At 46.4% G+C, this 27823-nt stretch overlaps 1 protein-coding gene across 1 annotated transcript in view; it reads left to right on the plus strand.

The window, feature by feature from the left end:
- LOC121651033 (metabotropic glutamate receptor 4-like) overlaps positions 1-27823 on the plus strand; it is a 70710-nt gene that overhangs the window by 13988 nt on the left and 28899 nt on the right. The window contains exons 5-7 of the mRNA XM_042002879.1: positions 18179-18314; positions 18444-18598; positions 18674-18814. Coding sequence (XP_041858813.1) covers positions 18179-18314; positions 18444-18598; positions 18674-18814 — 432 coding nt within the window. The remainder of the gene's footprint in view (positions 1-18178; positions 18315-18443; positions 18599-18673; positions 18815-27823) is intronic.

Genomic DNA, 27823 nt, shown 5'->3' on the forward strand with positions numbered 1-27823 from the left:
CCGGAGAAACGCAGCAGAGTTGTTAAATCTGCCTGTTATCAGGCACTTTGAGCTGGTTTTTCTGTTAGGTCTCTTGCAAATATTGTCTGTTGCGGGTTTTTGGGCTGTTTTTTCTGAGTGTAGATGCTTATTTAGGCTGGTCCTGCTCCTGTTAAACCTCCCTGATTCTCTCACAGCTGTCCACAATATGGGATCTTATGTTTGAGTCCAGACTATAAGAGGGGGATCTAGGTCACAACTTCTGATTGCCATCAGAATGTGTACCTGCACTATAATGAACTCAGACTTAAATAAAAGTTTTAAAGACTTCACTCATCTTTTAAGACGTACATGCAGACAGATTCTGATGGGTCACAGGTTTTGGTGTAACACCAGTACGGCCCTACCCACATGCACGTTCAACTTCACCTGACAGAATAACAGTGATAATGCCTGCAAATAAATAGGAGATGTGTAAAATATATATAATAAAGAGTAGAAAAGAGAGTGCATTGGAGGGCCCATCATGCAGCCCCTCAAAAAACCTTCTTATCCGTGAGGCACAAATCAGTTTCAATGTCATCACAACATGAGGAGGAGAAAGTTTTAGTTGTTGTAGGATTGCTAGATTAGAAACGGTACATCCTAGAGGTCTCAACGAGAAGGGCTTTAAATAACCATTTTGGTCACTAATCATGCTATTATTGCTAATATTGTCATACCTAATTAGCATACCCTTCCTAGATCACATCATTATTACTATATTCATGTCTATTGTTCTTAAAAATTTATCTGATATTTTTAATCCCTTACCAGGGAGATCATACCTAATCCTAACTTCCCTGGATCCTCCTTGCTGTTGTTCATCCAGCTTATAACCTGACCAGGGCCTCTTGCCCTAATCCTAACCTCCTTGGGCCCCTTAATTCATACCCCATCCTGGCCGCAGGAGGAAAACTGATGACAAATCAAAGAGACGGATAATACGAACGGTAACAAAAGAGCCCAGAAAAACTTCTAAAGAGATTAAAGGTGAACTTCAAACTGAAGGAACATCAGTGTCAGATCGCAGCATCCGTCCTTGTTTGAGCCAAAGTGGACTTAATGGGAGACGACCAAGGAGGAACCATTGTTAAAAACAAACCATAAAAAAGACAAACTACATGCTGACAAGCTACAAAGCTTCTGGGAGAATGTCCTGTGGACAGATGAGACAAAGATGGAAGTTTTTACCAAGACATATCAGCTCTATGTTTCCAGATGGAAAAATGAAGCATATGAAGAAATGAACACCGTCCCTAGGCAAGGCAAGGCAGTTTATTTGTACAGCACATTTCATGTACAGGACAATTCAAAGTGCTTTACATAAAACAAAGACATTACAGATATTTAGAAATAGTAAAAGGCATCAACACATAATCAACACATAATCACAATAAAATAATAAATTACATTAAAATGATTAAAAGCAAGATAAGTTAAAAAAAAGTTACCGTGCAGATTTCATGCATAGACATGAGAAAAGAAATGTTTTTAACCTGGATTTAAAAATGTCTACATTTGGGGAAAGTTTAATCTCCACTGGCAGTTTGTTCCATTTGTTTGCAGCATAACAGCTAAATGCTGCTTCTCCATGTTTAGTCTGGACTCTGGTCTGGACTCTGGTCTGGACTAGTTGACCAGAGTCTTTGGATCTAAGAGCTCTGCTAGGTTTATATTCTCTGAACATATCACAGATGTATTCTGGGCCTAAACCATTCTGGGATTTGTAAACAAGCAGAAGGGTTTTAAAATCTATTCTGTGACTGACTGGAAGCCAGTGTAAAGATTTCAAAACTGGTGTGATGTGTTCAGATCTCTTAGTCCTGGTTAAAACTCTAGCAGCAGCGTTCTGGATGAGCTGCAGATGTTTAATGCTCTTTTTAGGAAGTCCTGTTAAAAGACCATTACAGTAATCCAGCCTACTGGAGATGAATGCATGGAGGAGTTCCTCTTGATCTTTCTGGGAGACTAAACTTTTAATTCTGTTGATGTTTCTGAGCTGGTAAAAAGCTTCTTAGTGAAGCTTTGATGTGGCTGCTGAAAGTCAGATCTGAGTCTATCAACACTCCCAGGTTACGAACTTGGTTGGTAATTTAAAGAGCCCGAGTCTCCAGGTGTTTGCCAATGCTGACCCTCTTTTCTTTGCTACCAAACAGAATAATCTCAGTTTTGTCTTCATTTAATTGTAGAAAATTCTCCTTCATCCAGGTGTTTATTTGCTCCAGACACTGACACAATAAGTCTATTGGGCTGCAGTCATCTGGTGACAGAGACACATAAAGTTGTGTATCATCTGCATAACTTTGATAATTAATGCTATAGTTCTGTAATATTTTACCCAGTGGGAACATATACAAGTTGAACAGAAGAGGTCCAAGGACTGACCCCTGGGGGACTCCACAAGTCATGGCCACTCGTTCGGATTCATAGCTGCCGATCGTAACAAAATAACTCCGGCCTTCTAAATAGGACCTGAACCAGTTAAGAACCGCTCCAGAAAGTCCAACCCAGTTTTCCAGCCTGAAAACAGGATTCTGTGATCTACAGTATCAAACGCAGCACTGAGATCCAACGGAATCAGAACTGATACTAGACCAGAACCAGGACTGATACTGGACCAGAACCAGGACTGATACTTGACCAGAATCAGTATTCAACCTAATGTCATTTAACACTTTGACCAGAGCTGTTTCAGGGCTGTGATGAGGTCGGAAGCCGGACTGAAATTTATCAAGATTTCCACTGACGCTAATGCTGTAGGTGACGTAGTTCCGGGGGAGACGGCAGATTCAAACTAGGCGCGCCCAAACATTTCTACTTTCATTCAATTGTATTTTGTGCCAACTTAATCAAAATATTCTTTAAAGTAGGACTATAGTGTCTTTAAAAGGTACACTCTGGAGCACAGCGGGGAGGATTTGGCCAGCCTGACAGATTTTATAGATCGTTGTTACGACAGAATCGTCATGGGGAAACCGAACAACACGTCCACCCCCTCCACCTCATCCAAGTCCAAGAGACAGCGAAATGAGGATTCACCTGGAGCTATTTCACCACCGGGGAACGACTCAACAGATGTTCTGATCTCTATAGATAAGAAACTCAGTAGTTTTGATGCGCGTTTGAGTCTGGTAGAAATTCTCCACAAGGAGTTCCAGGCGCTACGTGAATCATTAGAATTCAGCCAGAAGCAGGTGGAAAGTCTGGCTGCAGAAAATGCCGGTCTCAGAGAGACGGTAAAATCCCTCACCGAGGGCTTGACCCATCTCTCAGATGAAAATAAGAAGATTAAGGAAACGGTGATCGATCTGCAGGCGCGGAGCATGAGAGAGAACCTGGTATTTGCAGGGATTCCAGAGCAGACGGAGGAGGACCCCGAGACCACGGTGAAAAACTTCATCAAAACCCATCTGAAGCTCCCGGAGGAAACGGTGAAAAACATCTCCTTTCACAGAGTCCATCGGCTCGGTGGGAGGAAACCCGGGTCCAGCAGACCAAGACCCATAGTAGCGAAGTTCGTCAGCTTCAAACAGAAGGAGCAGGTGAAGAACCAGGGCCGCGAACTGAAGGGGACCAACTTCGGAGTAAACGACCAATATCCCAGAGAGATTCTGGACCGACGGAGAGTCCTGTTTCCCATCAGAAGGAAATCTATGGCTAATGGCGCTCGCGCTGTCATCGCGGTGGATAAACTGTTTATTAATGGACAACTGTACCGCGACCCGGACATCACTCCGTGGCTCTTCTGATCCCAGGTGCTGTAAGTCAATCTCTCCAAATGATCACTCTTAACTCGCCATTATAGATCACTGACAGTAGAACACACTGCTCGTCTCACCACAGCCTCTACACCTAGATCGATGTATTTTTGTCTGTTTCACCACTCTTCTCACTTTTCACTTTTCACTATCTTTCTATTTCACGTCTTCACTGTTAATTGTAATCCAGCTCGTAATATCAGCAGCGCATGCAGCCGGTCGAACACCGTCAGGACGCACAGCCGCACCATACATGATACATATAAACAATCGCGTTTTATGTATGAGAGAACACGCATTAAGGTAAACTACATATACGGACATTTAACATACGGACAAACGCGCGCAATCAGGCTGCATGCAAACACGCGCGAACACGCAAAAGGGGCGCACAAAGACACACGCGTCAGTAACACGCATGAAGCATTAAACCGTTCACAATAACCATGTTAAAAATCGTCTGTTGGAATGTACATGGAGCCGGTTCCAGGGAGAAGAGGTTGAAGATCTTTAATAAATTACAGGAGCTGCAGGCTGACATTGTCTTACTACAAGAGACTCATTTAACAAACTCAACCATAGATCTTCTTCAAACAGCTCAGTTTCCTCATGTTTACTCAGCCTGTTATAATTCTAGGCAGAGAGGAGTAGCTACTCTTATTAATAAGAGACTAAATTTTGACATAGATAGCACAGTAGCGGATCCGGAAGGCAGATTTCTGATAACTTTATTATCTACTTGTAATATCAAATTATGTATTACCAATGTGTACGGCCCCAATGCAGATGATCCCTCCTTTTTCCACTCCCTGTTTGCTACACTCCAGAATTATTCAGATAACAGAATAGTGCTAGCTGGTGATTTTAATGTAGTCTTGACTGAACAAGATCGCTGCAGCACATCAGGTAGTCATCGAGTCTGGCAGTCGTCAGAAACTATCAAACAGTACATGAAGGATTTTGGTCTTTGCGATGCTTGGCGCTCTCACCATCCTAAACTAAGAGAATACACCTTCTTCTCTTCAGTTCACCACTCCTTCTCTAGAATAGATTATATATTAAATAGTAACTCACTAATGGGCGACATTTCAGAGACTCAGATACATCCAATCAGCATCAGCGATCACGCGCCAGTTTCATTCAGTCTGAGAAACAAAAATAATAAAGCGATTGGTAAAAGCTGGGGATTTAACACCTCTTTATTGAAAGATCCTGAGTTTATTGATTATTTTAAAAAAGAATGGTCAATTTATATAGAAAAAAATGACATGCCTGAAACTTCAGCGTGTCTTCTTTGGGAAGCAGGAAAAGCAGTAATGCAAGGGAAAATAATTTCCTTCTCCTCACATAAGAAGAAGAAGGAAACAGCAAGAGTTTTAGAATTAGAACTCAGGATTAAATCATTGGAGGAGGCTTACCGCATTTCCCCCGAAGAGCACACAATGAATAATATAAGGAAAACTAAATTGCAGCTTAAGGAAATTATAGATAAAAAAACACAGTTTTTAGTGCAAAGACTTCGCTTGGAGAACTTTGAACATAGTAACAAATCTGGAAAGTTTTTAGCAAATCAACTAAAAACAAACAAGGAGAAAACAACAATCTCCTCTGTTAAAGATCAAGACGGAAACATCAGCCATGACCCAGACAAGATAAATGACACGTTTAGAAGCTTCTATAAAACATTATATGAATCACAGATTAATCCAACAGATGAACATATTGAACAATTTTTAAACAACATTAATCTACCAAAACTAAAAAATGAAAATAAAATAAATTTAGATGCACCTATTACTGTAGATGAACTCCACGAAGCTCTCCAACATATGCCCAACAATAAAGCCCCGGGTCCAGATGGTTACTCAGCAGAATTTTACAAGGAATTCTGGACAACGCTAGCTCCTACATTTTATAATATGTTGTTAGAAATACAGGAAAAACAAAAAATACCGCAAAATATGAACTTAGCTAATATAACACTATTGCTAAAACCAGGCAAAGACCCCACACTTCCATCCAGTTACCGTCCCATATCTTTAATAAATGTAGACCTGAAAATAATTAGTAAAGCTCTTGCCAGAAGGATAGAAAAAATAACCCCTCTTATAATACATCCGGACCAGACAGGTTTTATAAAAGGTCGACATTCATCTACTAACACGCGTAGACTAATTAACCTCATAGATTACTCTACTTTACATAATCTAGAATCCACAATCATTTCTCTAGATGCAGAAAAAGCCTTCGACAGGGTAAACTGGAAGTTTCTATTTGCAACACTAGACAAATTTGGGTTTGGATCTGCTTTCATAGAGTGGATTAAAATATTATATAATAACCCAAATGCATGTGTGAAAACCAACGATCAAACTTCTCCAAGCTTCCGCTTACAGAGAGGCACCAGACAGGGCTGTCCACTCTCCCCCTCACTTTTTGCCATTTTCATAGAGCCGTTAGCAGCTGCTATTAGACAAAATATAGAAATTAAAGGAATCCAGGGCAAAAATATAGAACATAAAATAAGTCTTTATGCAGATGATGTATTACTCTTCCTTCAGAACTCACAAACATCACTCTCTGAGACAATCACAGTTATTAATAAGTTCTCATCAATATCTGATTATTCTATTAACTGGTCTAAGACTACAGCCATGTCCATCAACTGTGACCTACAAAACATCCCTAATATCAAAATACAGACAGGAAACATTAGATATTTAGGTATAAATATTTCCCCCAGATTATCAGATTTAACAAAATTAAACTATGTTCAGCTACTAAAAACAATAGAAGATGATCTCTTACGGTGGAGGCACTTACCCATCTCACTAATGGGGAGAGTTGCCACCATTAAGATGATGATTCAACCTAAAGTTAATTATTTATTTTCAATGATACCCACTAAACCCTCCACCAGTTGGTTTAAATCTCTGGACTCTTTCATATCCAAGTTTCTTTGGAAAAACAAGCCGTCACGTATCAGTCTTAAAACCTTACAGCAGACTAAAGATAGAGGAGGACTGGATCTACCAAACTTTAATCACTACTTTATAGCTAACAGGCTGCAGTACATCTCAAAGTGGCTCAAACCCAGTTATCTGGATGAGCCGTGGCTAGATGGGGAGCAGGCTTTGTGTGAGGACTTAGTCATCTCTGACCTGCCGTTCATCAGCTCAACCATTAAACCATATAAGTGCTTTAAAAGCCTTAACATCCGTTTTTCCTTAATGGCTTGGTGGGAATTCTGTAAGATAACCAGATCTTCCCTCTTTCCATGTAGACTTACACCCATCTGGAACAACCCTGACATCCTGCAGAACAAAAAGATGATAAACTTCACTCAATGGAAGACTAAAGGAATACAACAGTTAGGACAGATAATAGAAAATGGAAACTTTGTATCTTTCAACACAATTGTCTCACAGTATGGAATCAACAGCAATAAATTCTTAGAGTACCACCAACTAAAATCAATTATATGTAAGAAGTATACCCCTGTACAGTTAGACTTGCAGCTTCCTGTCAGAATAGCAGAATTCTTGAATCTTAATACTCCAAAATTATTATCAAAAATATATAGATTACTTGCAAAGCTAGAAGACAGGATATCTCTCCCAACTTCAAAATGGGAAGATGATTTATCTAATAACTTTGATCAGAAAAGATGGTCACAAATATGTTTAAACACGTTTAAAATGACTCAGAATTCAAATATACAACTAATACAATTCAAAATTCTCCATAGAACTCATTATACAGGACACAGGATGTTCAGGATGGGCCTTTCACCATCAGATATCTGCCCACACTGCTCTGAGAACACTTCTGATAGCTACATCCATGCGCTGTGGTCCTGCACACCTGTCCAAAGGTTCTGGATTAAGGTGTGTGAAGATCTCTGAAAATGGTTTAAAACCAGTTTTTCTGCAAACCCCACACTTTGCCTACTGGGCGACCTGGGTGACACTAACATAGGAATACACTCCATAAACTTGGTCCTCGCAGTCTTATGCATCGCAAAGAAAACTATTCTTGTGAACTGGAAAGATAAGAATAATTTGTCTATCCAGCAGTTTAGAAATCTCCTGTTAGATCACATCAGCATTGAGACAATGTCTGCCTCCTCCAGGAACCAATCAGATGACTTTCATTCCCTCTGGTCCCCTGTGACTGGCTACATCACCTAATGTAGGTGGAGGATTGCGGCTTCGCTTGGATGGGGGTGGATATGGGTGGGGGGTCCCTGGTGGCTTCGGGTCTCCGGTTGTCTCCTGGCTGGGGATCTCGGCTGCTCCGCTGCTGGGTTGGCTGGGGGTTCCGGTCTGGGCGGGCGGCATTGGGTGGGCCCCGGGGTGGGGCTGCCTCGTGGCGGTGGGGGGTGGCTGCCGGGGTGCCTGGGTCGGTGTCCGTCGGCCCCTGGCCGGGTGGCCGGTCGGGCCTGGGGTGGGCCGGGTGGGGGCCCCGGGCTCTGGGGTGTCGGGTCTCCCCCCTCTCCTGGGGGTGGGGGGTCTGCCGCTGCTGGGGGGGGCTGGGCCCGTCCGGATGTGCCGTGCCGGGGGTTGGTCCGTGCCCTGGTGCTTGGTCGCAGCCCCGGAACCTGGGTGGGGGTGTGTTTGTATATAGGTGGGTGTGTGTGTGTGTGTGTCCGTAGGTATGCTGGTGTGTGGGTGGGTGTAGAGGGATGTGTGTGCTGTATGTGTGTGTGGGTGTGTATGAAGGTCTAGGTGTGTGCGTGTATGTGTGTGTGAGTGGTGTGCGGGTGTGTGTGTGGAGGTCTATGTGGGATGTGTGTGTGGGTGTGTGTGAAGGTGTGTATATATGAGTGTGTGCACGTGGAGGTCGAGGTGTGTGTGGAGGAGTGAAGGAGTGGGTGGAGGCGTGAGTATGTATGGAGGTGCTTGTGTGTATATGCGGGTATGTATGTGAGTGCGTGTGTAGTGGTGTATGTGTATGGAGGGGTATGAGAGTGTGTGTGTATGTGGGCACCGGTGTGTGTGTTTATAGGTATGTGCGTGAAGTGTGTGTGTGGAGGTATGTGCACGTATTGAGGTGTTGGTGTATAGAGGTGTGTGAGAGGGTGTGTGAGTGGCTGGGGGAAAAAAAAAAAAAAAAAAAAAAAAAAAAGAGTGTGTGTGCGTTTGCAGGGGGTTAGGACGTGTCCTCTGGGGGGCGCCCTGGCCGGGTGTTGGGGGTGTGGGCCTGGGGTTCCCTTCCTTTGCCTCGCCCCCCTCCCACTCAGAAAGAGGAAAGTGGCCCCTTGGGCTGGTGGCTGGCCCCTGGGGGGGTTCGTGGCGTGCCTGGGTTGGGGTGCCTGCTCCGGGCCTGTGACGCCCTTCGGGGCCGGCGGGGGACGGGGGCGCCCTAAGCCACTGGCGGGTCGTCTTCCAGGGGGGAGGCTTACTCCCCTCTGGACCTACATCTCCTGACCCCTCCCCTCCCCCACTCTTCACTACATACACAGGTAGGGCTGTGGGAGGTGTGCTTGTTGCGCTGGGCGGGGCAGGGGGGTCATCATAGTGGCCCTGTTGCTTCGCCGAGCGGCAGCATGCCTCCCAGCTTTTAATTCCACTTAGTCACTGAGCACAAATAACATTTGCAACATACAAACACGTTTTGGGGGGTGGAACATGCGAGGTCAGGTGGGTGGGACTGCTCAGGTGGCCCCGCCCCCTCCTCAATGCAGTTACTGCCCCCCAATTTTAACCCTCTTTTTTTAATTGCAAACAGCACATAATATATTCCATCACTAGTGGGGGAGGGAGGGGGAATGGGATCTTCAAGCGCCCCTGTCTCCATGGATGGCCCGGGGGCGGGGCGGGCCGGGTGGCATGTCGCGTTGGCCCGGGGCGTAGGCGGGCTGTCCCGGGGGGTTTTGGCTGGAAGGTGCTGTTTTGGGGGTGGGGAGTGGGGGGCGGGGTGGGGGGGGTGGGGGCCTGGCTCGTGTCTCCTCGCCTCCTGGCTGGGGCTGTCCCCCCGTGGCGTGGGGTGGCGGGAGGATGGTGGTGGGGGGATGGTGTTTGTGTGTGTGTGTGTTGGGGGGGGGGTGGGAGAGTGGTGTGGGTGTGGGGGGATGGGTGGTGGAGGGATGGTGTGTGGGAGGGTGGGGTGTGTGGAGGTGGATGCGTGGTGTGTGGGAGGGGGGGTGGTGTGGGCGTGGGAGGATGAATGGTGGAGGGATGATGTATGTGTGGGAGAATGTATGGTGCAGGGATGGGGGAGTGTGTGGGAGGATGGATGGTGGAAGGATGGTGTGTGTGCGGGAGGATGGATGGTGTATGGGAGGGAGGATGGTGTGTGTGTGGGGGAGTGGTGTATGTTTGGGAGACTGAGTGATGGAGGGGTGGTGTGTGTGTGTGGGAGGATGGGGTACGTGAAGGTGGATGTTTGGTGTAGGAGAGGGAGGACCGTGTATGTGTAGGAGAATGATGTATGTGTGGGAGGATGGGTAGTGGAAGGATGGTGTGTGTGTGTGTGTGTGGGAGGTGTGAAGGTGGATAAATGGTGTATGAGAGGGAGGATGGTGTATGTGTGGGAGGATGAGTGGTGAAGGGATGATGTGTGTGTGGGAGGATGGGGTAGGTGTGGGAGAATGTATGGTGGAAGGATGGTGAGTGTGTGGGAGGAAGGATGGTGTGTGTGTGGAAGGATGGATGGTAGAAGGATGGTGTGTGTGTGTGGGAGGACAGAGTATGTGAGGGTTGAATGGTGTATGCGTGGGAGGATGAATGGAGGAGTGGAAGGAGAGTGTGTGTGTTTGTGTGTGTGTGTGTGTTGGTCTGGGGGGGGGCAGGACTGGTTCTCGGGGTGTGCGGCTGGGCGCTGGGGTGTGGGGCTGGCCTCTGGTGGTGGCCGTCTGGGCAGGCCGGGTCCCCCCGGGTGGCGTGCTGGCCCTCGGCCTGTGGGGGGGGGGGGGGGGGGTGTCCCTGCGCTCCTGGGCCCGGGCCCTCTGCCCCGTCTGTCCCGGGCGGCCGGTGCCCGGGGGGGTCGGGGACTGCTGGCCTCGGCCTGCCGGGGCCGGTGCCCTGTGTCCGCGGGGGGGCTCCTGCTGGGGTCTCCTGCTGCTGCCTTCCTGGGCGGGCGAGTGGTCGTCTCTGTGGACCGGTCGGGATCTGTTGCCTGCGGGGGGGCTGGTGGCCTGGGTCTCGGGACCGCTGGCCTGACTCTGGCCTCTGTTCAAGTGAGGTGGCATGTGCATGATCACTCTGCATGGTCACTCCTTCCTGAACGTCTCCACACAGTCTTTGCGTCGCCGTGTGGCCGAGTTCTCCAACACATCCACACAGGTTTCTCTGCGCGTGTTCTTGAATACAGCAGTTTCACTTATATCTATTATCATATTTTTTTTTCTTTTTTTTATTATTTCTGTTCTTATTATTATTATTACTCTTACTCTTATTATTATTATTGTTACTATTATCAACTAGTTGTGTAATGACCTACTGGCTAGGATGATCTTAGCTATATATGTTGTAAGTAGTATGGATTACATGGTCTTCTGTATGATGTTTCAAGTCCCCACCCCCACTCCCCACACCCTTTCTGTCCCTCTCTCTCCCCTCCCTCTTCTCTCTACTTTCTTTTCTCTCTCTCTCTCTCTGTCCCCTCCGGTCGAGTCCAGCATTAAGAGTCTGATTTAATAAAGTTTTTCATGTCATCAAGAGGGACTTTATACATGTAGTATAAATCCCTGCTTGATAGAGTAAAATTGCCCAGCACCAGACGGCAGCCAGACAATCATTTTGTTTGCAACGATGCTGGACAAGACAGGTTTAAAAGAAAAAAAAAAAAAAAAAAAAGATTTCCACTTTCATTTAAAAAGTCATGAAGCTGGTGAAATACAACTTTCTCAATAATCTTGGAAATAAAAGAGGTTAGAGTGTCATGGTTTCTGGGTGTTGGTGTGTGTTATGTTCATGTTCTTGGTTTTCTGGTTATATTCAGTTAGTTTTTTCCCTGATGTTCTGTGGTTTTCTGTTCCTGCCTCGTTAGTTCACCTGGTCTGATTAGTCATCCACTTCACCTGTGTCTTGTTGTTCCCTCTGTGTATAAGTACTCCTGGTTTTCTGTTATTCCTTGTCAGATCCTTACATGTGGTTTATTCCCCTGTTGTGTGTGGTTCCCTGTCCTGTGTCCTGAGAATTAAACCTTGTCACCAGCACAGTTCTGCCTCCTGCCTTGACTGCCTGCATTTGGGTCCTCACCTCCTCCGCCGCCCGCCATTCATGACAGAAGGATCTGACCACAACTGGACCCAGCAGGTTTGATGGCTTGGTTTCAGTGTTACGGTTCTGAGGTTGCTGACTGGTTCCCTATGGTGGAGGAGCCAGACCTGTGGTTTCCTGATCCTCCTCCCACAAGGTCCAGGGGGAGGAGGACGTCCAGGCACCAGGGGCGGCGGCCCCTCGAGTTCATGACATCAAGTGAACTGGTGGGAATGCTCCTGGGACTGGAGACGGCGTGGGAGCCGCAGGATTATCCAGAGCGGTCGCCATTCTGGGGAACCAGACTGGCGATTAGCCCCAAACCACTGGGGCGGGCTGCATCTCGGAGGTCAACACCAGCTCCACGGTCCACATCTCGGGTGACACCGTCAGCTGCACTGTCACGGTTGCCGCCACCAGCCCCCAGGCCTACATCTCCAGTTTCGCCTCCAGCTCCAGTGCCTCAGCACCCCACGTCTGCTCCGAGGTCCTGCCCTGCCCCGCAGCGTCCGACGCCTGCTCCGAGGTCCTGTCCTGCGTCGCAGCGTCCGACGCCTGCTCCGAGGTCCTGCCCTGCGCCGCAGCGTTCGACGCCGGCTCCGAGGTCCTGCCCTGCGCCGCAGCGTCCCACGCCGGCTCCGAGGTCCTGCCCTGCGCCGCAGCGTCCCACGCCGGCTCCGAGGTCCTGCCCTGCGCCGCAGCGTCCCACGCCGGCTCCGAGGTCCTGTCCTGCGCCACAGCGTCCCACGCCAGTTCCGAGGTCCTGCCCAGCTCTTCAGCGTCCCACGACGGTGTCCAGGTCTTCTTCCCCTGTGTCGGTACCATGGTTGTCCACAGCTCGAGTTCCTGTTCCCGAGGGGGTCTCGGGTCGAGACGCTCCTCACCCTGCTCGAGTTCCTGTTCCCGAGGGGGTCTCGGGTCGAGACGCTCCTCACCCTGCTCGAGTTCCTGTTCCCGAGGGGGTCTCGGGTCGAGACGCTCCTTACCTGCTACTGGTACCTGACCCAGAGATCCGGTCTGCCCGTCCGCCCCCAGAGATCCGGTCTGCCCGTCCGCCCCCAGAGATCCGGTCTGCCCGTCCGCCGCCAGAGATCCGGTCTGCCTGTCCTCCAGAGCTCTGGCCCAGGCCTGCTCAGCCTCCGGTGATCCAGTTTGCCTGTCCTCCAGAGCGCCGGTCCAGGCCTGCCCGTCCGCCTGGAGACCTGTCTGCGCAGCCTCCTGGTCGTCTGCCGGAGGTTCTGCCCCGGTCCGTCCGGCCCCCTGGCCGGCCGCCTGACCTGTTCCTGTTGTCTGCACAGCCTCCGGGTCGTCCGCCGGAGGTTCTGCCCCGGTCCGTCCGGCCCCCTGACCGGCCGCCTGAACTGATCCTGCTGTCTGCACAGCCTCCGGGTCGTCCGCCGGAGGTTCTGCCCCGGTCCGTCCGGCCCCCTGGCCGGCCTCCTGATCTGATCCTACCGTCTGTTCAGCCTCCTGGTGGCCCCCCCTGAACTTTGTAGAGGGGCCTGTCTTGTTTTGGTCTGTAGTTGTTCATTATAGAGGCGTCTAGAGTCCTTTTTCTTTAGGAGGCTTAATAGCAGCTATCTTTAGTGACTTGGGAAAAATGCCTGATACCAGCGAGCTGTTAACTATCAGTAGGAGACCACTTTCTACTGAGGTAAAAACTGGTTTTAAAAAGTCGGATGGTATCATGTCCAGAGTTCATGTTGTTGATTTCAAATGCCAAACTGTTTCTTGTAGGATTTTTAAATCAACCATTTTAAATTGCGACATAACATCAGAATTATTTCCAGGTTTTAGACACAGACTAATTTTCTTGTTTGACTGTGTTGAATTAATATTTTGCCTAATTGTTTTAATTTTTTGGCTAAAAAAGTTTGCAAATTTCTCAGTGGAAAGGAGCTCTGGGCTTATCTGTATATGAGGATTAGTAAGTTTTTCAATCATAGCAAACAGAGAGAATTGTTGACATTCCTGTTAATCATTTCAGATAAATGAAGCTCTCTGGCCTTCACAGCTCATTGTTATAGTTACGCAGGCTTTGTTTGTACAGCTCAGAGTAAATTTGAAGTTTATTTTTCCACCATTTCCGCTCAGTTTTTCTGCATTCTCTTTTTAGGCTGGTAACCACAGTGGTGTTTCTCCATGGTGTTTTCTGTTTGATCAAAGTGCTCTTGATTCTCATCGGTGCAACAGCATCCATTACATTCAAGACTTTCAGATTGAAATGATCCAGGAGTCCATCAACTGACTCTGCTCTGGTTGTTGGTAACATAGCTATGGCCTCCACAAACTTAGCACTTGTTCTTTCATTAATGTTCCTCTTCCTAACCGAGGAGCAGGTTGGTTGGACATTCTGAATGATCAGTAAATCAAACAAAATACAAAAATGGTCAGACAAGGCCAAGTCAGTGACCACAACAGAAGAAATATCAACACCCTTTGAAATAACCAGGTCCAGAATGTGGCCTCGAATGTGGGTCGGTTCTTTTACATGCTGCCACAAACCAAACATCCAATATGGAAGAAAATTCCTTCACATTACCATCCGTCATGTTATCTATGTGAATGTTAAAATCCCCAGTTAAGATGAAATGGTTAAAATCAGTAGAGATAACCGACAATAATTCAGAAAATTCATCAGTAAAATTTACACAGTGTCCTGGACGTCTGTAGATGATTAGAAATAGGATTTTAGGAATGCTCCTTAAAATAAAACTAAGATATTCAAAAGAAGTAAAATCAGCAAATGAAATTTCTTTACACTGGAATGAATCTTTAAATAAGGCAGCTTCTCGTCCCCCTTTCCTCCCGTTTCCACATTTATTCATAAAACTAAAATGAGGGGGTACTGTTTCATTAAGAACTGTAGCACTTGTGTCTTCTGTTAACCATGTTTGTCAGAAAAAGAAAATCTAAACTGTGAGAAATGATGAAGTCATTAACTAACAGTGATTGTTGGACAGAGATCTAACATTTAGTACAGCAGCTTTATGAAGTTTACACTGATCTCTGTTGTATTCTGAGTTATACAAGGTACAGTTAACAGATTAGATCGATTCACCCCACAAGCTGATCATGTTCGATTCCTTATTTTACAAACACAGGAATCCTACTGGGTCCAGGCTTGATCTCAGAACAGCTGTCAGTAGTAGCAAAACTACAGCAAGGACCCTGAACACATCATGGCATGTTATCTTTGTTGTGAATTCTGCTGCTGCTCTGTGAACCTCCTGCACCTCCTCCCGTGCCCTGCTCGGTCAGTACAGATGATCTAAGAGGAGGATGAGGAGGGGGAGCCCTGTATTTCTTGGTAGATGGTGGTCGCTGGGGTTCAGACCTGGATAGAGACATCCTTTGAAGACCTTGGGTGATGTGGAGAAGAGGGTCTGGTGAGGGGGGAGAGCTGGGAGTTGATCGCTTCTCTGCTGTGTCCTTCGCTCTTGTCTGTACATCATGTTTGGGTTTGCCGTCCCAACAGCATGACGCAAGTGTGCACCAAGTAATCTGCATCCAGTTAGATTTGGATGCACACCATCAGGTCTGAGTCGCTCCTTACAGTTCCAAAAGATATTGAAGTTATCAATGAACTTTATCCCATGGGTGATACATGCATTTGATAACCATGTGTTCAGGCCAAGAAGTCTACTGAAAAGTTCAGTTCCTTTACCCGCTGTAGGAATGGGTCCTGAAATGTAAACATGGTGCTCCAAACTCACACAGTCTCTCCAACAGCAGAGAGAAGTCTTTCTTCAGGATCTCGGAGCCAGTTTTCCTCCTCAGAATATCAAAAGACCCCGTGTGGACAATAATCTTCATACCATCTGGATGTGAAGACAGAATGGTCTAAAGATCTCTGTCAGTTCCCTGACTGATGGATCAAAAAGTGTTAGATTTTCCATCTTTGCCATCCTCACATGCTGTTATAGAGTCCCCAATCAGAATTGTGTCTATTTGTTTTTGTGTGGAGGCGCCGATAGCTTCTCTAGTCCTCCTGTTTGTGGAGTTTTGGCCTTTCCTCCTGGTCTGGTTAGCCCTGGGCTGAGTTTTAGGGTTATTTCTTGAATTTTGATATATCCTTGCATTACATTCATCATCATTCATTTTAATATGACTCAACACATATTTATTATGCAGTGAGACTTCAGGTGGTGGAGTGAGTGCTGGAGCTTTAAATTTCCTGCTGGATTTACCTCTGCGACGAACAACATCAGACCAGGTTCTTGCTGGGGTTGATGACTTTGGTCTGGCACCAACACTGTTCCAGTAGGAGAGATCAGTCTGATGGTCCGGTTTGGGATTTTCCTCAGCTATTCCAGTGTCATTTGAACACACACAGGGAAGTGTATCAGCCAGGTCTGTAGCGGGAGGCTCCACATTCGACATGCCTTCGCGTATGAAGATTTGACTCAATCCATTTGACAACTCAGTAGCATGTACAGAAGCTACTACAGAGTCAATAAATTCTTCATTCACACGAATGTCTTGCAGTGTTTCAATCCTCTTCTCCAGCTGTGTTATCCTCAAAGAAAGTTGCTCACATTCAGTGCAGCTCACTGATGCTGCAGGGTTAGGAGACATCATTCCATTAGTTCTCCGATGGCAATCAACTAAATTTATCAAAAAATATATTCGTTCCAGTGATTTATAAGTGACCAGGAGTCCTTGTTCCTAAATGTCTTGCCGGTAAAGATACGAAAAAAAGAAGAAGAAAAGAAGAAAAATGCAAGCAGAAAGGAGAGCAAAGCAGGAAGCGTCCGCACGGCAGCAAAGCAGGAAGTACCGTCCCTACTGTGGAACATGGAGGAGGCTCTGTTATGTTCTGGGCTGCTTTGCTGCATCTGGTACAGGGTGTCTGGAATCTGTGCAGGTACAATGAAATGTCAAGACTATCAAGGATTCTAGAGAGAAATGTGCTGGCCAGTGTCAGAAAGCTTGGTCTCAGTCGCAGGTCATGGGTCTTACAACAGGACAAAGACCCAAAACACAGCTAAAAACACCAAGAATGGCTAAGAGGAAAACATGGACTATTCTAAAGTGGCTTCTATGAGCCCTGAACTAAATCCTATTGAGCATCTTTAGAAGGAGCTGAAACATGGCGTCCTGAAAAGGCTCCTTCAAACCTGAGACAACTGGAGCAGTTTGCTTATGAGGAGTGGATCAAAATACCTGCTGAGAGGTGCAGAAGTCTCATTAACAGTTACAGGAATCATTGGATTGCAGTGGTTGCCTCAAAAGGTTGTTCAACTAAATATTAAGTTAAGGGAACCATCATGTTTGTCCAGGCCTGTTTCATGAGTTTATTTTTAAATAATTCTGTTGAAACATGGTTGAAAAACAACATCTGACTTTCATTGGTTAAATTTAATAGAATTTTTATTTATTATTACTTTAGTCAGATTCAAGTTATTTCTGTCACCAATGTGAAGTTTTTTTTATTAACCAAAGGGTACCAACAATTTTGTCCACGTGTGTGTGTATGTGTGTATATATATATATATATATATATATATATATATATATATATAATATATATATATATATATACTTCTCCTGGTCCTCCTGCACTAAGGAACAGATAGAGGTCCTGCTGCTGGGTTGTTGTCCTCCTACAGTCCCGTCCATGTCTCCTGGCAATTCTGTGCTCTCCACACTGTGCTGGAGGACACAGCAAACCTTGCCACAGTGAGCACTGATGTGCCACCATAGATGAGCTGCACTACATGCGTCTCATGTTACCTCTAGTGGTGAAGCACTGGCTAAATGCAAACATGGGAAAAAACCAGCCAGAAAGGATGAAGACAGGGAAATGGGCTGTCGCCTCCACCTGTAGCACCATCCCTTCATAGGGGTTGTCTTGCTAATTGCCTCTAATTTTCCTTTCTAGTTTTGGTTTTGAAGGAGGTTCTGGTTCTAATAGAGGTTTTTGTTCCTGCTTCTGGTCACGATGGAGGTTTTCTGTCCTGGTTGTGGGTCTGACGGAGGTTTTTGTTGCTGATAAAAGGAAGTTTTCATCTCCAGTGTTTCTTTGTGCAGCTCAGGATGGAACTGCTCATTTTACGGTGTTGGTCAGATCAGAGTTAATTCAAAATAGTTATGATGAATTGGATGGAATTGTTTACTTTCAGGCACCTTCAGAGGATGTTTATGAATTTGTGCTACATAAAGTTCGTCTCTGTCACATGACTGTCTCTTCAGGTGGGGTGTGCATCGCTCAGTCAGTAAAAATTCCTCGTGAGCCGACAGCCGGGGAGTTCGACAAGATCATCAAGCGTCTGATGGAGACGAGTAACGCCAGAGGAGTGATCATCTTTGCCAACGAGGACGACATCAAGTAAACAAAGAAACACACATCACTTCATGAAAACAACAATAACAGGACACATCAATCACCACCCATCCAGTCACCGCTGTGATTAAACAGGTATGCTCACCTGACCCATACCTCTGGTGTCTCTGGTAGGCGTGTCCTGGAGGCAGCGAAGCGCGCTAACCTGACAGGACACTTCCTGTTTGTTGGTTCAGACAGTTGGGGTGCAAAGAGTTCACCAGTCACAGAGCTTGAAGACGTGGCAGAGGGTGCTGTGACCATCCTGCCAAAACGGGCTTCAATTGATGGTAAAACCAGACTGCCATCCCAGAACCAGAACCAGAGCCTGGTAAAGTGTGTTGACATGTGTTTGTGTTGTCCAGGATTTGATCAGTACTTCACATCTCGTTCTCTGGAGAACAATCGAAGAAACATCTGGTTTGCAGAGTTCTGGGAGGACGACTTCCGCTGCAAACTGACCCGTCCCGGAGTAAAACTGGACCCTGACAAGAAGAAATGTACAGGTACGGTCTACATGCTATGGCAACGCTTTAGTCCGGTTTTGGGTGTGTATCTGGATGTGTCTGAACTTTCGCCAGTTAAACAAAAACTAAACTGAGGTGATGGTTTTTGGAGCCAAAGAGAAACGATTAAAGGTCACCACAGAGCTTCAGTCTTTACGCCTAAAAACCACCAACCAGACCTGAAATCTGTGTATAGTGATGGACTAGAACCTAAAAACCACCAACCAGGCCAGAAATCTGGGTGTAGTGATGGACTCAGACCTAAAAACCACAAACCAGACCAGAAATGTGGGTCTAGTGATGGACTCAGACCTAAAAACCACCAACCAGACCAGAACTCTGGGTCTAGTGATGGACTCAGACCTAAAAAACCACCAACCAGACCAGAAATGTGGGTCTAGTGATGGACTCAGACCTAAAAACCACCAACCAGACCAGAAGTGTTGGTCTAGTGATGGACACAGACGTCAAAACCACCAACCAGACCAGAACTCTGGGTCTAGTGATGGACTCAGACCTTAAAACCACCAACCAGACCAGAAATCTGGGTGTAGTGATGGACTCAGACGTAAAAACCACCAACCAGACCAGAACTCTGGGTCTAGTGATGGACTCAGACCTAAAAACCACCAACCAGACCAGAATTCTGGTCTAGTGATGGACTCAGACCTAAAAACCACCAACCAGACCAGAAATCTGGGTCTAGTGATGGACTCAGACCTAAAAACCACCAACCAGACCAGAAATGTGGGTCTAGTGATGGACTCAGACCTAAAAACCACCAACCAGACCAGAAATCTGGGTCTAGTGATGGACTCAGACCTAAAAACCACCAACCAGACCAGAAATCTGGGTCTAGTGATGGACTCAGACCTAAAAACCACCAACCAGACCAGAAATGTGGGTCTAGTGATGGACTCAGACCTAAAAACCACCAACCAGACCAGAAATCTGGGTCTAGTGATGGACTCAGACCTAAAAACCACCAACCAGACCAGAAATCTGGGTCTAGTGATGGACTCAGACCTAAAAACCACCAACCAGACCAGAAATCTGGGTCTAGTGATGGACTCAGACCTAAAAACCACCAACCAGACCAGAAATCTGGGTCTAGTGATGGACTCAGACCTAAAAACCACCAACCAGCCAGAAATCTGGGTCTAGTGATGGACTCAGACCTAAAAACCACCAACCAGACCAGAAATCTGGGTCTAGTGATGGACTCAGACCTAAAAACCACCAACCAGACCAGAAATCTGGGTCTAGTGATGGACTCAGACCTAAAAACCACCAACCAGACCAGAAATCTGGGTCTAGTGATGGACTCAGACCTAAAAACCACCAACCAGGCCAGAAATCTTGGTCTAGTGATGGACTCAGACCTAAAAACCACCAACCAGACCAGAAATCTGGGTCTAGTGATGGACTCAGACCTAAAAACCACCAACCAGGCCAGAAATCTTGGTCTAGTGATGGACTCAGACCTAAAAACCACCAACCAGACCAGAAATGTGGGTCTAGTGATGGACTCAGACCTAAAAACCACCAACCAGGCCAGAAATCTGGGTCTAGTGATGGACTCAGACCTAAAAACCACCAACCAGACCAGAAATCTGGGTCTAGTGATGGACTCAGACCTAAAAACCACCAACCAGACCAGAAATCTGGGTCTAGTGATGGACTCAGACCTAAAAACCACCAACCAGACCAGAAATCTGGGTCTAGTGATGGACTCAGACCTAAAAACCACCAACCAGGCCAGAAATCTGGGTCTAGTGATGGACTCAGACCTAAAAACCACCAACCAGACCAGAAATGTGGGTCTAGTGATGGACTCAGACCTAAAAACCACCAACCAGACCAGAAATCTGGGTCTAGTGATGGACTCAGACCTAAAAACCACCAACCAGACCAGAACTCTGGGTCTAGTGATGGACTCAGACCTAAAAACCACTAACTAGACCAGAAGTCTTGGTCTAGTGATGGACTCAGACCTAAAAACCACCAACCAGACCAGAACTCTGGGTCTAGTGATGGACTCAGACCTAAAAACCACCAACCAGACCAGAAATCTTGGTCTAGTGATGGACTCAGACCTAAAAACCACCAACTAGGCCAGAAATCTGGGTCTAGTGATGGACTCAGACCTAAAAACCACCAACCAGACCAGAAATGTGGGTCTAGTGATGGACTCAGACCTAAAAACCACCAACCAGACCAGAAATCTGGGTCTAGTGATGGACTCAGACCTAAAAACCACCAACCAGGCCAGAAATCTGGGTCTAGTGATGGACTCAGACCTAAAAACCACCAACCAGACCAGAAATCTGGGTCTAGTGATGGACTCAGACCTAAAAACCACCAACCAGACCAGAACTCTGGGTCTAGTGATGGACTCAGACCTAAAAACCACCAACCAGACCAGAAATCTGGGTCTAGTGATGGACTCAGACCTAAAAACCACCAACCAGACCAGAAATCTGGGTCTAGTGATGGACTCAGACCTAAAAACCACCAACCAGACCAGATATGTGGGTCTAGTGATGGACTCAGACCTAAAAACCACCAACCAGACCAGAAATCTGGGTGTTGTGATGGACTCAGACCTAAAAACCACCAACCAGACCAGAAATTCTGGGTCTAGTGATGGACTCAGACCTAAAAACCACCAACCAGGCCAGAACTCTGGGTCTAGTGATGGACTCAGACCTAAAAACCACCAACCAGACCAGAAATCTTGGTCTAGTGATGGACTCAGACCTAAAAACCACCAACCAGGCCAGAAATCTGGGTCTAGTGATGGACTCAGACCTAAAAACCACCAACCAGGCCAGAAATCTGGGTCTAGTGATGGACTCAGACCTAAAAACCACCAACCAGACCAGAAATCTGGGTCTAGTGATGGACTCAGACCTAAAAACCACCAACCAGACCAGAAATCTGGGTCTAGTGATGGACTCAGACCTAAAAACCACCAACCAGACCAGAAATCTGGGTCTAGTGATGGACTCAGACCTAAAAACCACCAACCAGACCAGAAATCTGGGTCTAGTGATGGACTCAGACCTAAAAACCACCAACCAGACCAGAAATCTGGGTCTAGTGATGGACTCAGACCTAAAAACCACCAACCAGACCAGAAATCTGGGTCTAGTGATGGACTCAGACCTAAAAACCACCAACCAAGCCAGAAATCTGGGTCTAGTGATGGACTCAGACCTAAAAACCACCAACCAGACCAGAAATCTGGGTCTAGTGATGGACTCAGACCTAAAAACCACCAACCAGACCAGAAATCTTGGTCTAGTGATGGACTCAGACCTAAAAACCACCAACCAGGCCAGAAATGTGGGTCTAGTGATGGACTCAGACCTAAAAACCACCAACCAGCCAGAAATCTGGGTGTAGTGATGGACTCAGACCTAAAAACCACCAACCAGACCAGATATGTGGGTCTAGTGATGGACTCAGACCTAAAAACCACCAACCAGACCAGATATGTGGGTCTAGTGATGGACTCAGACCTAAAAACCACCAACCAGCCAGAAATCTGGGTCTAGTGATGGACTCAGACCTAAAAACCACCAACCAGACCAGATATCTGGGTGTAGTGATGGACTCAGACCTAAAAACCACCAACCAGACCAGAAATCTGGGTCTAGTGATGGACTCAGACCTAAAAACCACCAACCAGACCAGAAATCTGGGTCTAGTGATGGACTCAGACCTAAAAACCACCAACCAGACCAGAAATCTGGGTCTAGTGATGGACTCAGACCTAAAAACCACCAACCAGGCCAGAAATCTGGGTCTAGTGATGGACTCAGACCTAAAAACCACCAACCAGGCCAGAAATCTGGGTCTAGTGATGGACTCAGACCTAAAAACCACCAACCAGACCAGAAATCTGGGTCTAGTGATGGACTCAGACCTAAAAACCACCAACCAGACCAGAAATCTGGGTCTAGTGATGGACTCAGACCTAAAAACCACCAACCAGACCAGAATGTGGGTCTAGTGATGGACTCAGACCTAAAAACCACCAACCAGACCAGAAATCTGGGTCTAGTGATGGACTCAGACCTAAAAACCACCAACCAGACCAGAAATCTGGGTCTAGTGATGGACTCAGACCTAAAAACCACCAACCAGGCCAGAAATCTGGGTCTAGTGATGGACTCAGACCTAAAAACCACCAACCAGACCAGAAATGTGGGTCTAGTGATGGACTCAGACCTAAAAACCACCAACCAGACCAGAAATCTGGGTCTAGTGATGGACTCAGACCTAAAAACCACCAACCAGACCAGAAATCTGGGTCTAGTGATGGACTCAGACCTAAAAACCACCAACCAGGCCAGAAATCTTGGTCTAGTGATGGACTCAGACCTAAAAACCACCAACCAGACCAGAACTCTGGGTCTAGTGATGGACTCAGACCTAAAAACCACCAACCAGACCAGAAATCTTGGTCTAGTGATGGACTCAGACCTAAAAACCACCAACTAGGCCAGAAATCTGGGTCTAGTGATGGACTCAGACCTAAAAACCACCAACCAGACCAGAAATGTGGGTCTAGTGATGGACTCAGACCTAAAAACCACCAACCAGACCAGAACTCTGGGTCTAGTGATGGACTCAGACCTAAAAACCACCAACCAGGCCAGAAATCTTGGTCTAGTGATGGACTCAGACCTAAAAACCACCAACCAGACCAGAACTCTGGGTCTAGTGATGGACTCAGACCTAAAAACCACCAACCAGACCAGAAATCTGGGTCTAGTGATGGACTCAGACCTAAAAACCACCAACCAGACCAGAAATCTGGGTCTAGTGATGGACTCAGACCTAAAAACCACCAACCAGGCCAGAAATCTGGGTCTAGTGATGGACTCAGACCTAAAAACCACCAACCAGACCAGAAATGTGGGTCTAGTGATGGACTCAGACCTAAAAACCACCAACCAGACCAGAAATCTGGGTCTAGTGATGGACTCAGACCTAAAAACCACCAACCAGGCCAGAAATCTGGGTCTAGTGATGGACTCAGACCTAAAAACCACCAACCAGACCAGAAATCTGGGTCTAGTGATGGACTCAGACCTAAAAACCACCAACCAGACCAGAAATCTGGGTCTAGTGATGGACTCAGACCTAAAAACCACCAACCAGGCCAGAAATCTGGGTCTAGTGATGGACTCAGACCTAAAAACCACCAACCAGACCAGAAATGTAGGTCTAGTGATGGACTCAGACCTAAAAACCACCAACCAGACCAGAAATCTGGGTCTAGTGATGGACTCAGACCTAAAAACCACCAACCAGACCAGAAATCTGGGTCTAGTGATGGACTCAGACCTAAAAACCACCAACCAGACCAGAACTCTGGGTCTAGTGATGGACTCAGACCTAAAAACCACCAACCAGACCAGAAATCTGGGTCTAGTGATGGACTCAGACCTAAAAACCACCAACCAGGCCAGAAATGTGGGTCTAGTGATGGACTCAGACCTAAAAACCACCAACCAGACCAGAAATGTGGGTCTAGTGATGGACTCAGACCTAAAAACCACCAACCAGACCAGAAATCTTGGTCTAGTGATGGACTCAGACCTAAAAACCACCAACCAGGCCAGAAATCTTGGTCTAGTGATGGACTCAGACCTAAAAACCACCAACCAGACCAGAAATCTGGGTCTAGTGATGGACTCAGACCTAAAAACCACCAACCAGACCAGAACTCTGGGTCTAGTGATGGACTCAGACCTAAAAACCACCAACCAGACCAGAAATCTTGGTCTAGTGATGGACTCAGACCTAAAAACCACCAACCAGGCCAGAAATCTGGGTCTAGTGATGGACTCAGACCTAAAAACCACCAACCAGACCAGAAATGTGGGTCTAGTGATGGACTCAGACCTAAAAACCACCAACCAGACCAGAACTCTGGGTCTAGTGATGGACTCAGACCTAAAAACCACCAACCAGGCCAGAAATCTGGGTCTAGTGATGGACTCAGACCTAAAAACCACCAACCAGACCAGAACTCTGGGTCTAGTGATGGACTCAGACCTAAAAACCACCAACCAGACCAGAACTCTGGGTCTAGTGATGGACTCAGACCTAAAAACCACCAACCAGGCCAGAAATCTGGGTCTAGTGATGGACTCAGACCTAAAAACCACCAACCAGACCAGAAATCTGGGTCTAGTGATGGACTCAGACCTAAAAACCACCAACCAGACCAGAAATCTGGGTCTAGTGATGGACTCAGACCTAAAAACCACCAACCAGACCAGATATGTGGGTCTAGTGATGGACTCAGACCTAAAAACCACCAACCAGGCCAGAAATCTGGGTCTAGTGATGGACTCAGACCTAAAAACCACCAACCAGGCCAGAAATCTTGGTCTAGTGATGGACTCAGACCTAAAAACCACCAACCAGACCAGAAATCTGGGTCTAGTGATGGACTCAGACCTAAAAACCACCAACCAGACCAGAAATCTGGGTCTAGTGATGGACTCAGACCTAAAAACCACCAACCAAGCCAGAAATCTGGGTCTAGTGATGGACTCAGACCTAAAAACCACCAACCAGACCAGAAATGTGGGTCTAGTGATGGACTCAGACCTAAAAACCACCAACCAGACCAGAAATCTGGGTCTAGTGATGGACTCAGACCTAAAAACCACCAACCAGGCCAGAAATCTGGGTCTAGTGATGGACTCAGACCTAAAAACCACCAACCAGACCAGAACTCTGGGTCTAGTGATGGACTCAGACCTAAAAACCACCAACCAGACCAGAAATCTGGGTCTAGTGATGGACTCAGACCTAAAAACCACCAACCAGACCAGAAATCTGGGTCTAGTGATGGACTCAGACCTAAAAACCACCAACCAGACCAGAAATGTGGGTCTAGTGATGGACTCAGACCTAAAAACCACCAACCAGACCAGAAATGTGGGTCTAGTGATGGACTCAGACCTAAAAACCACCAACAAGACCAGAAATCTGGGTCTAGTGATGGACTCAGACCTAAAAACCACCAACCAGACCAGAAATTGTGGGTCTAGTGATGGACTCAGACCTAAAAACCACCAACCAGACCAGAAATCTGGGTCTAGTGATGGACTCAGACCTAAAAACCACCAACCAGACCAGAAATCTGGGTCTAGTGATGGACTCAGACCTAAAAACCACCAACCAGACCAGAAATCTGGGTCTAGTGATGGACTCAGACCTAAAAACCACCAACCAGACCAGAAATCTGGGTCTAGTGATGGACTCAGACCTAAAAACCACCAACCAGACCAGAAATCTGGGTCTAGTGATGGACTCAGACCTAAAAACCACCAACCAGACCAGAAATCTGGGTCTAGTGATGGACTCAGACCTAAAAACCACCAACCAGACCAGAAATCTGGGTCTAGTGATGGACTCAGACCTAAAAACCACCAACCAGACCAGAAATCTGGGTCTAGTGATGGACTCAGACCTAAAAACCACCAACCAGGCCAGAAATCTGGGTCTAGTGATGGACTCAGACCTAAAAACCACCAACCAGGCCAGAAATGTGGGTCTAGTGATGGACTCAGACCTAAAAACCACCAACCAAGCCAGAAATCTGGGTCTAGTGATGGACTCAGACCTAAAAACCACCAACCAGACCAGAATATGTGGGTCTAGTGATGGACTCAGACCTAAAAACCACCAACCAGACCAGAAATCTTGGTCTAGTGATGGACTCAGACCTAAAAACCACCAACCAGGCCAGAAATCTGGGTCTAGTGATGGACTCAGACCTAAAAACCACCAACCAGGCCAGAAATCTGGGTCTAGTGATGGACTCAGACCTAAAAACCACCAACCAGACCAGAAATGTGGGTCTAGTGATGGACTCAGACCTAAAAACCACCAACCAGACCAGAAATGTGAGTGTAGTGATGGACTCAGGCCTAAAAACCACCAACCAGACCAGAAATCTGGGTCTAGTGATGGACTCAGACCTAAAAACCACCAACCAGGCCAAAATTGGACTTACCTACAACTTTTAGAATGGCTCTTTTAAATGTAAGATCATTATCAAATAAATCTTTTATTATTAATGATCTGATTTTAGATAATAACATTGACTGTCCCTTTTTGACAGAAACTTGGCTTGGCGCTGATGCATCAGTTATTCTCACCGAGGCTTCCCCACCAGATTTAAATTTTTTATTTTCTATCAGGGGAGGTAAGAGGGGTGGTGGAACAGCTTCAATTGCTCAACGGTCATTATCCGCACAACCAATAATACTGACAAACTATTCTTCATTTAAGCATCATTCCTTGTTTTTAGCAATCCACCTATTTTAGCTATAACAGTTTATAGACCACCAAATCCTCCCTCTGGTTTTATTCAAGAATTTTCTGAATTCTTATCTACCATACATATTAAATACAACAAGATTTTAATAACTGGTGATTTTAACCTACACATCGACAATAGTGGTAATCCCCATACCAGTGAATTTTTAAACCTTTTAAATAATATGGATTTTAAGCAGTACGTCACACAGTGTACACACAACAGGGGACACACCCTGGACTTGGTCATAACCTACGGCCTGTCCACTGGTGTGTCCTCTGTTGTTGACCTGGCTGTATCAGACCACTACTGTGTATTTTTTAACATCACCAGTTTTAGCAAGCGGCAGGCCCTGGTGAGAACTGTGAGGAAACGGTATATTAATTCTGAAGTGGCTGCAAATTTTATTGACATTTTAAAACGAACTCCTGCTCAGATTTTATCTGCATCATGTGATTTTACTGTAGATAATTTTAACAAAAGACTGGCATCTGCCATTGACTCAGTAGCTCCACTTAAAACAAAAACATTAAAAACACAATTAAAAACTTCATGGAGAAATGAAGAAATTAGAAAATTGAAAAAAGGCTGCAGGGCAGCTGAAAGAAAATGAAGAAAAACCAAACTCACAATACATTATGAAATCTTACATGAAC

This window comes from Melanotaenia boesemani, chromosome 13 (assembly GCF_017639745.1).
Source record: "Melanotaenia boesemani isolate fMelBoe1 chromosome 13, fMelBoe1.pri, whole genome shotgun sequence".
Taxonomy (NCBI): domain Eukaryota; kingdom Metazoa; phylum Chordata; class Actinopteri; order Atheriniformes; family Melanotaeniidae; genus Melanotaenia; species Melanotaenia boesemani.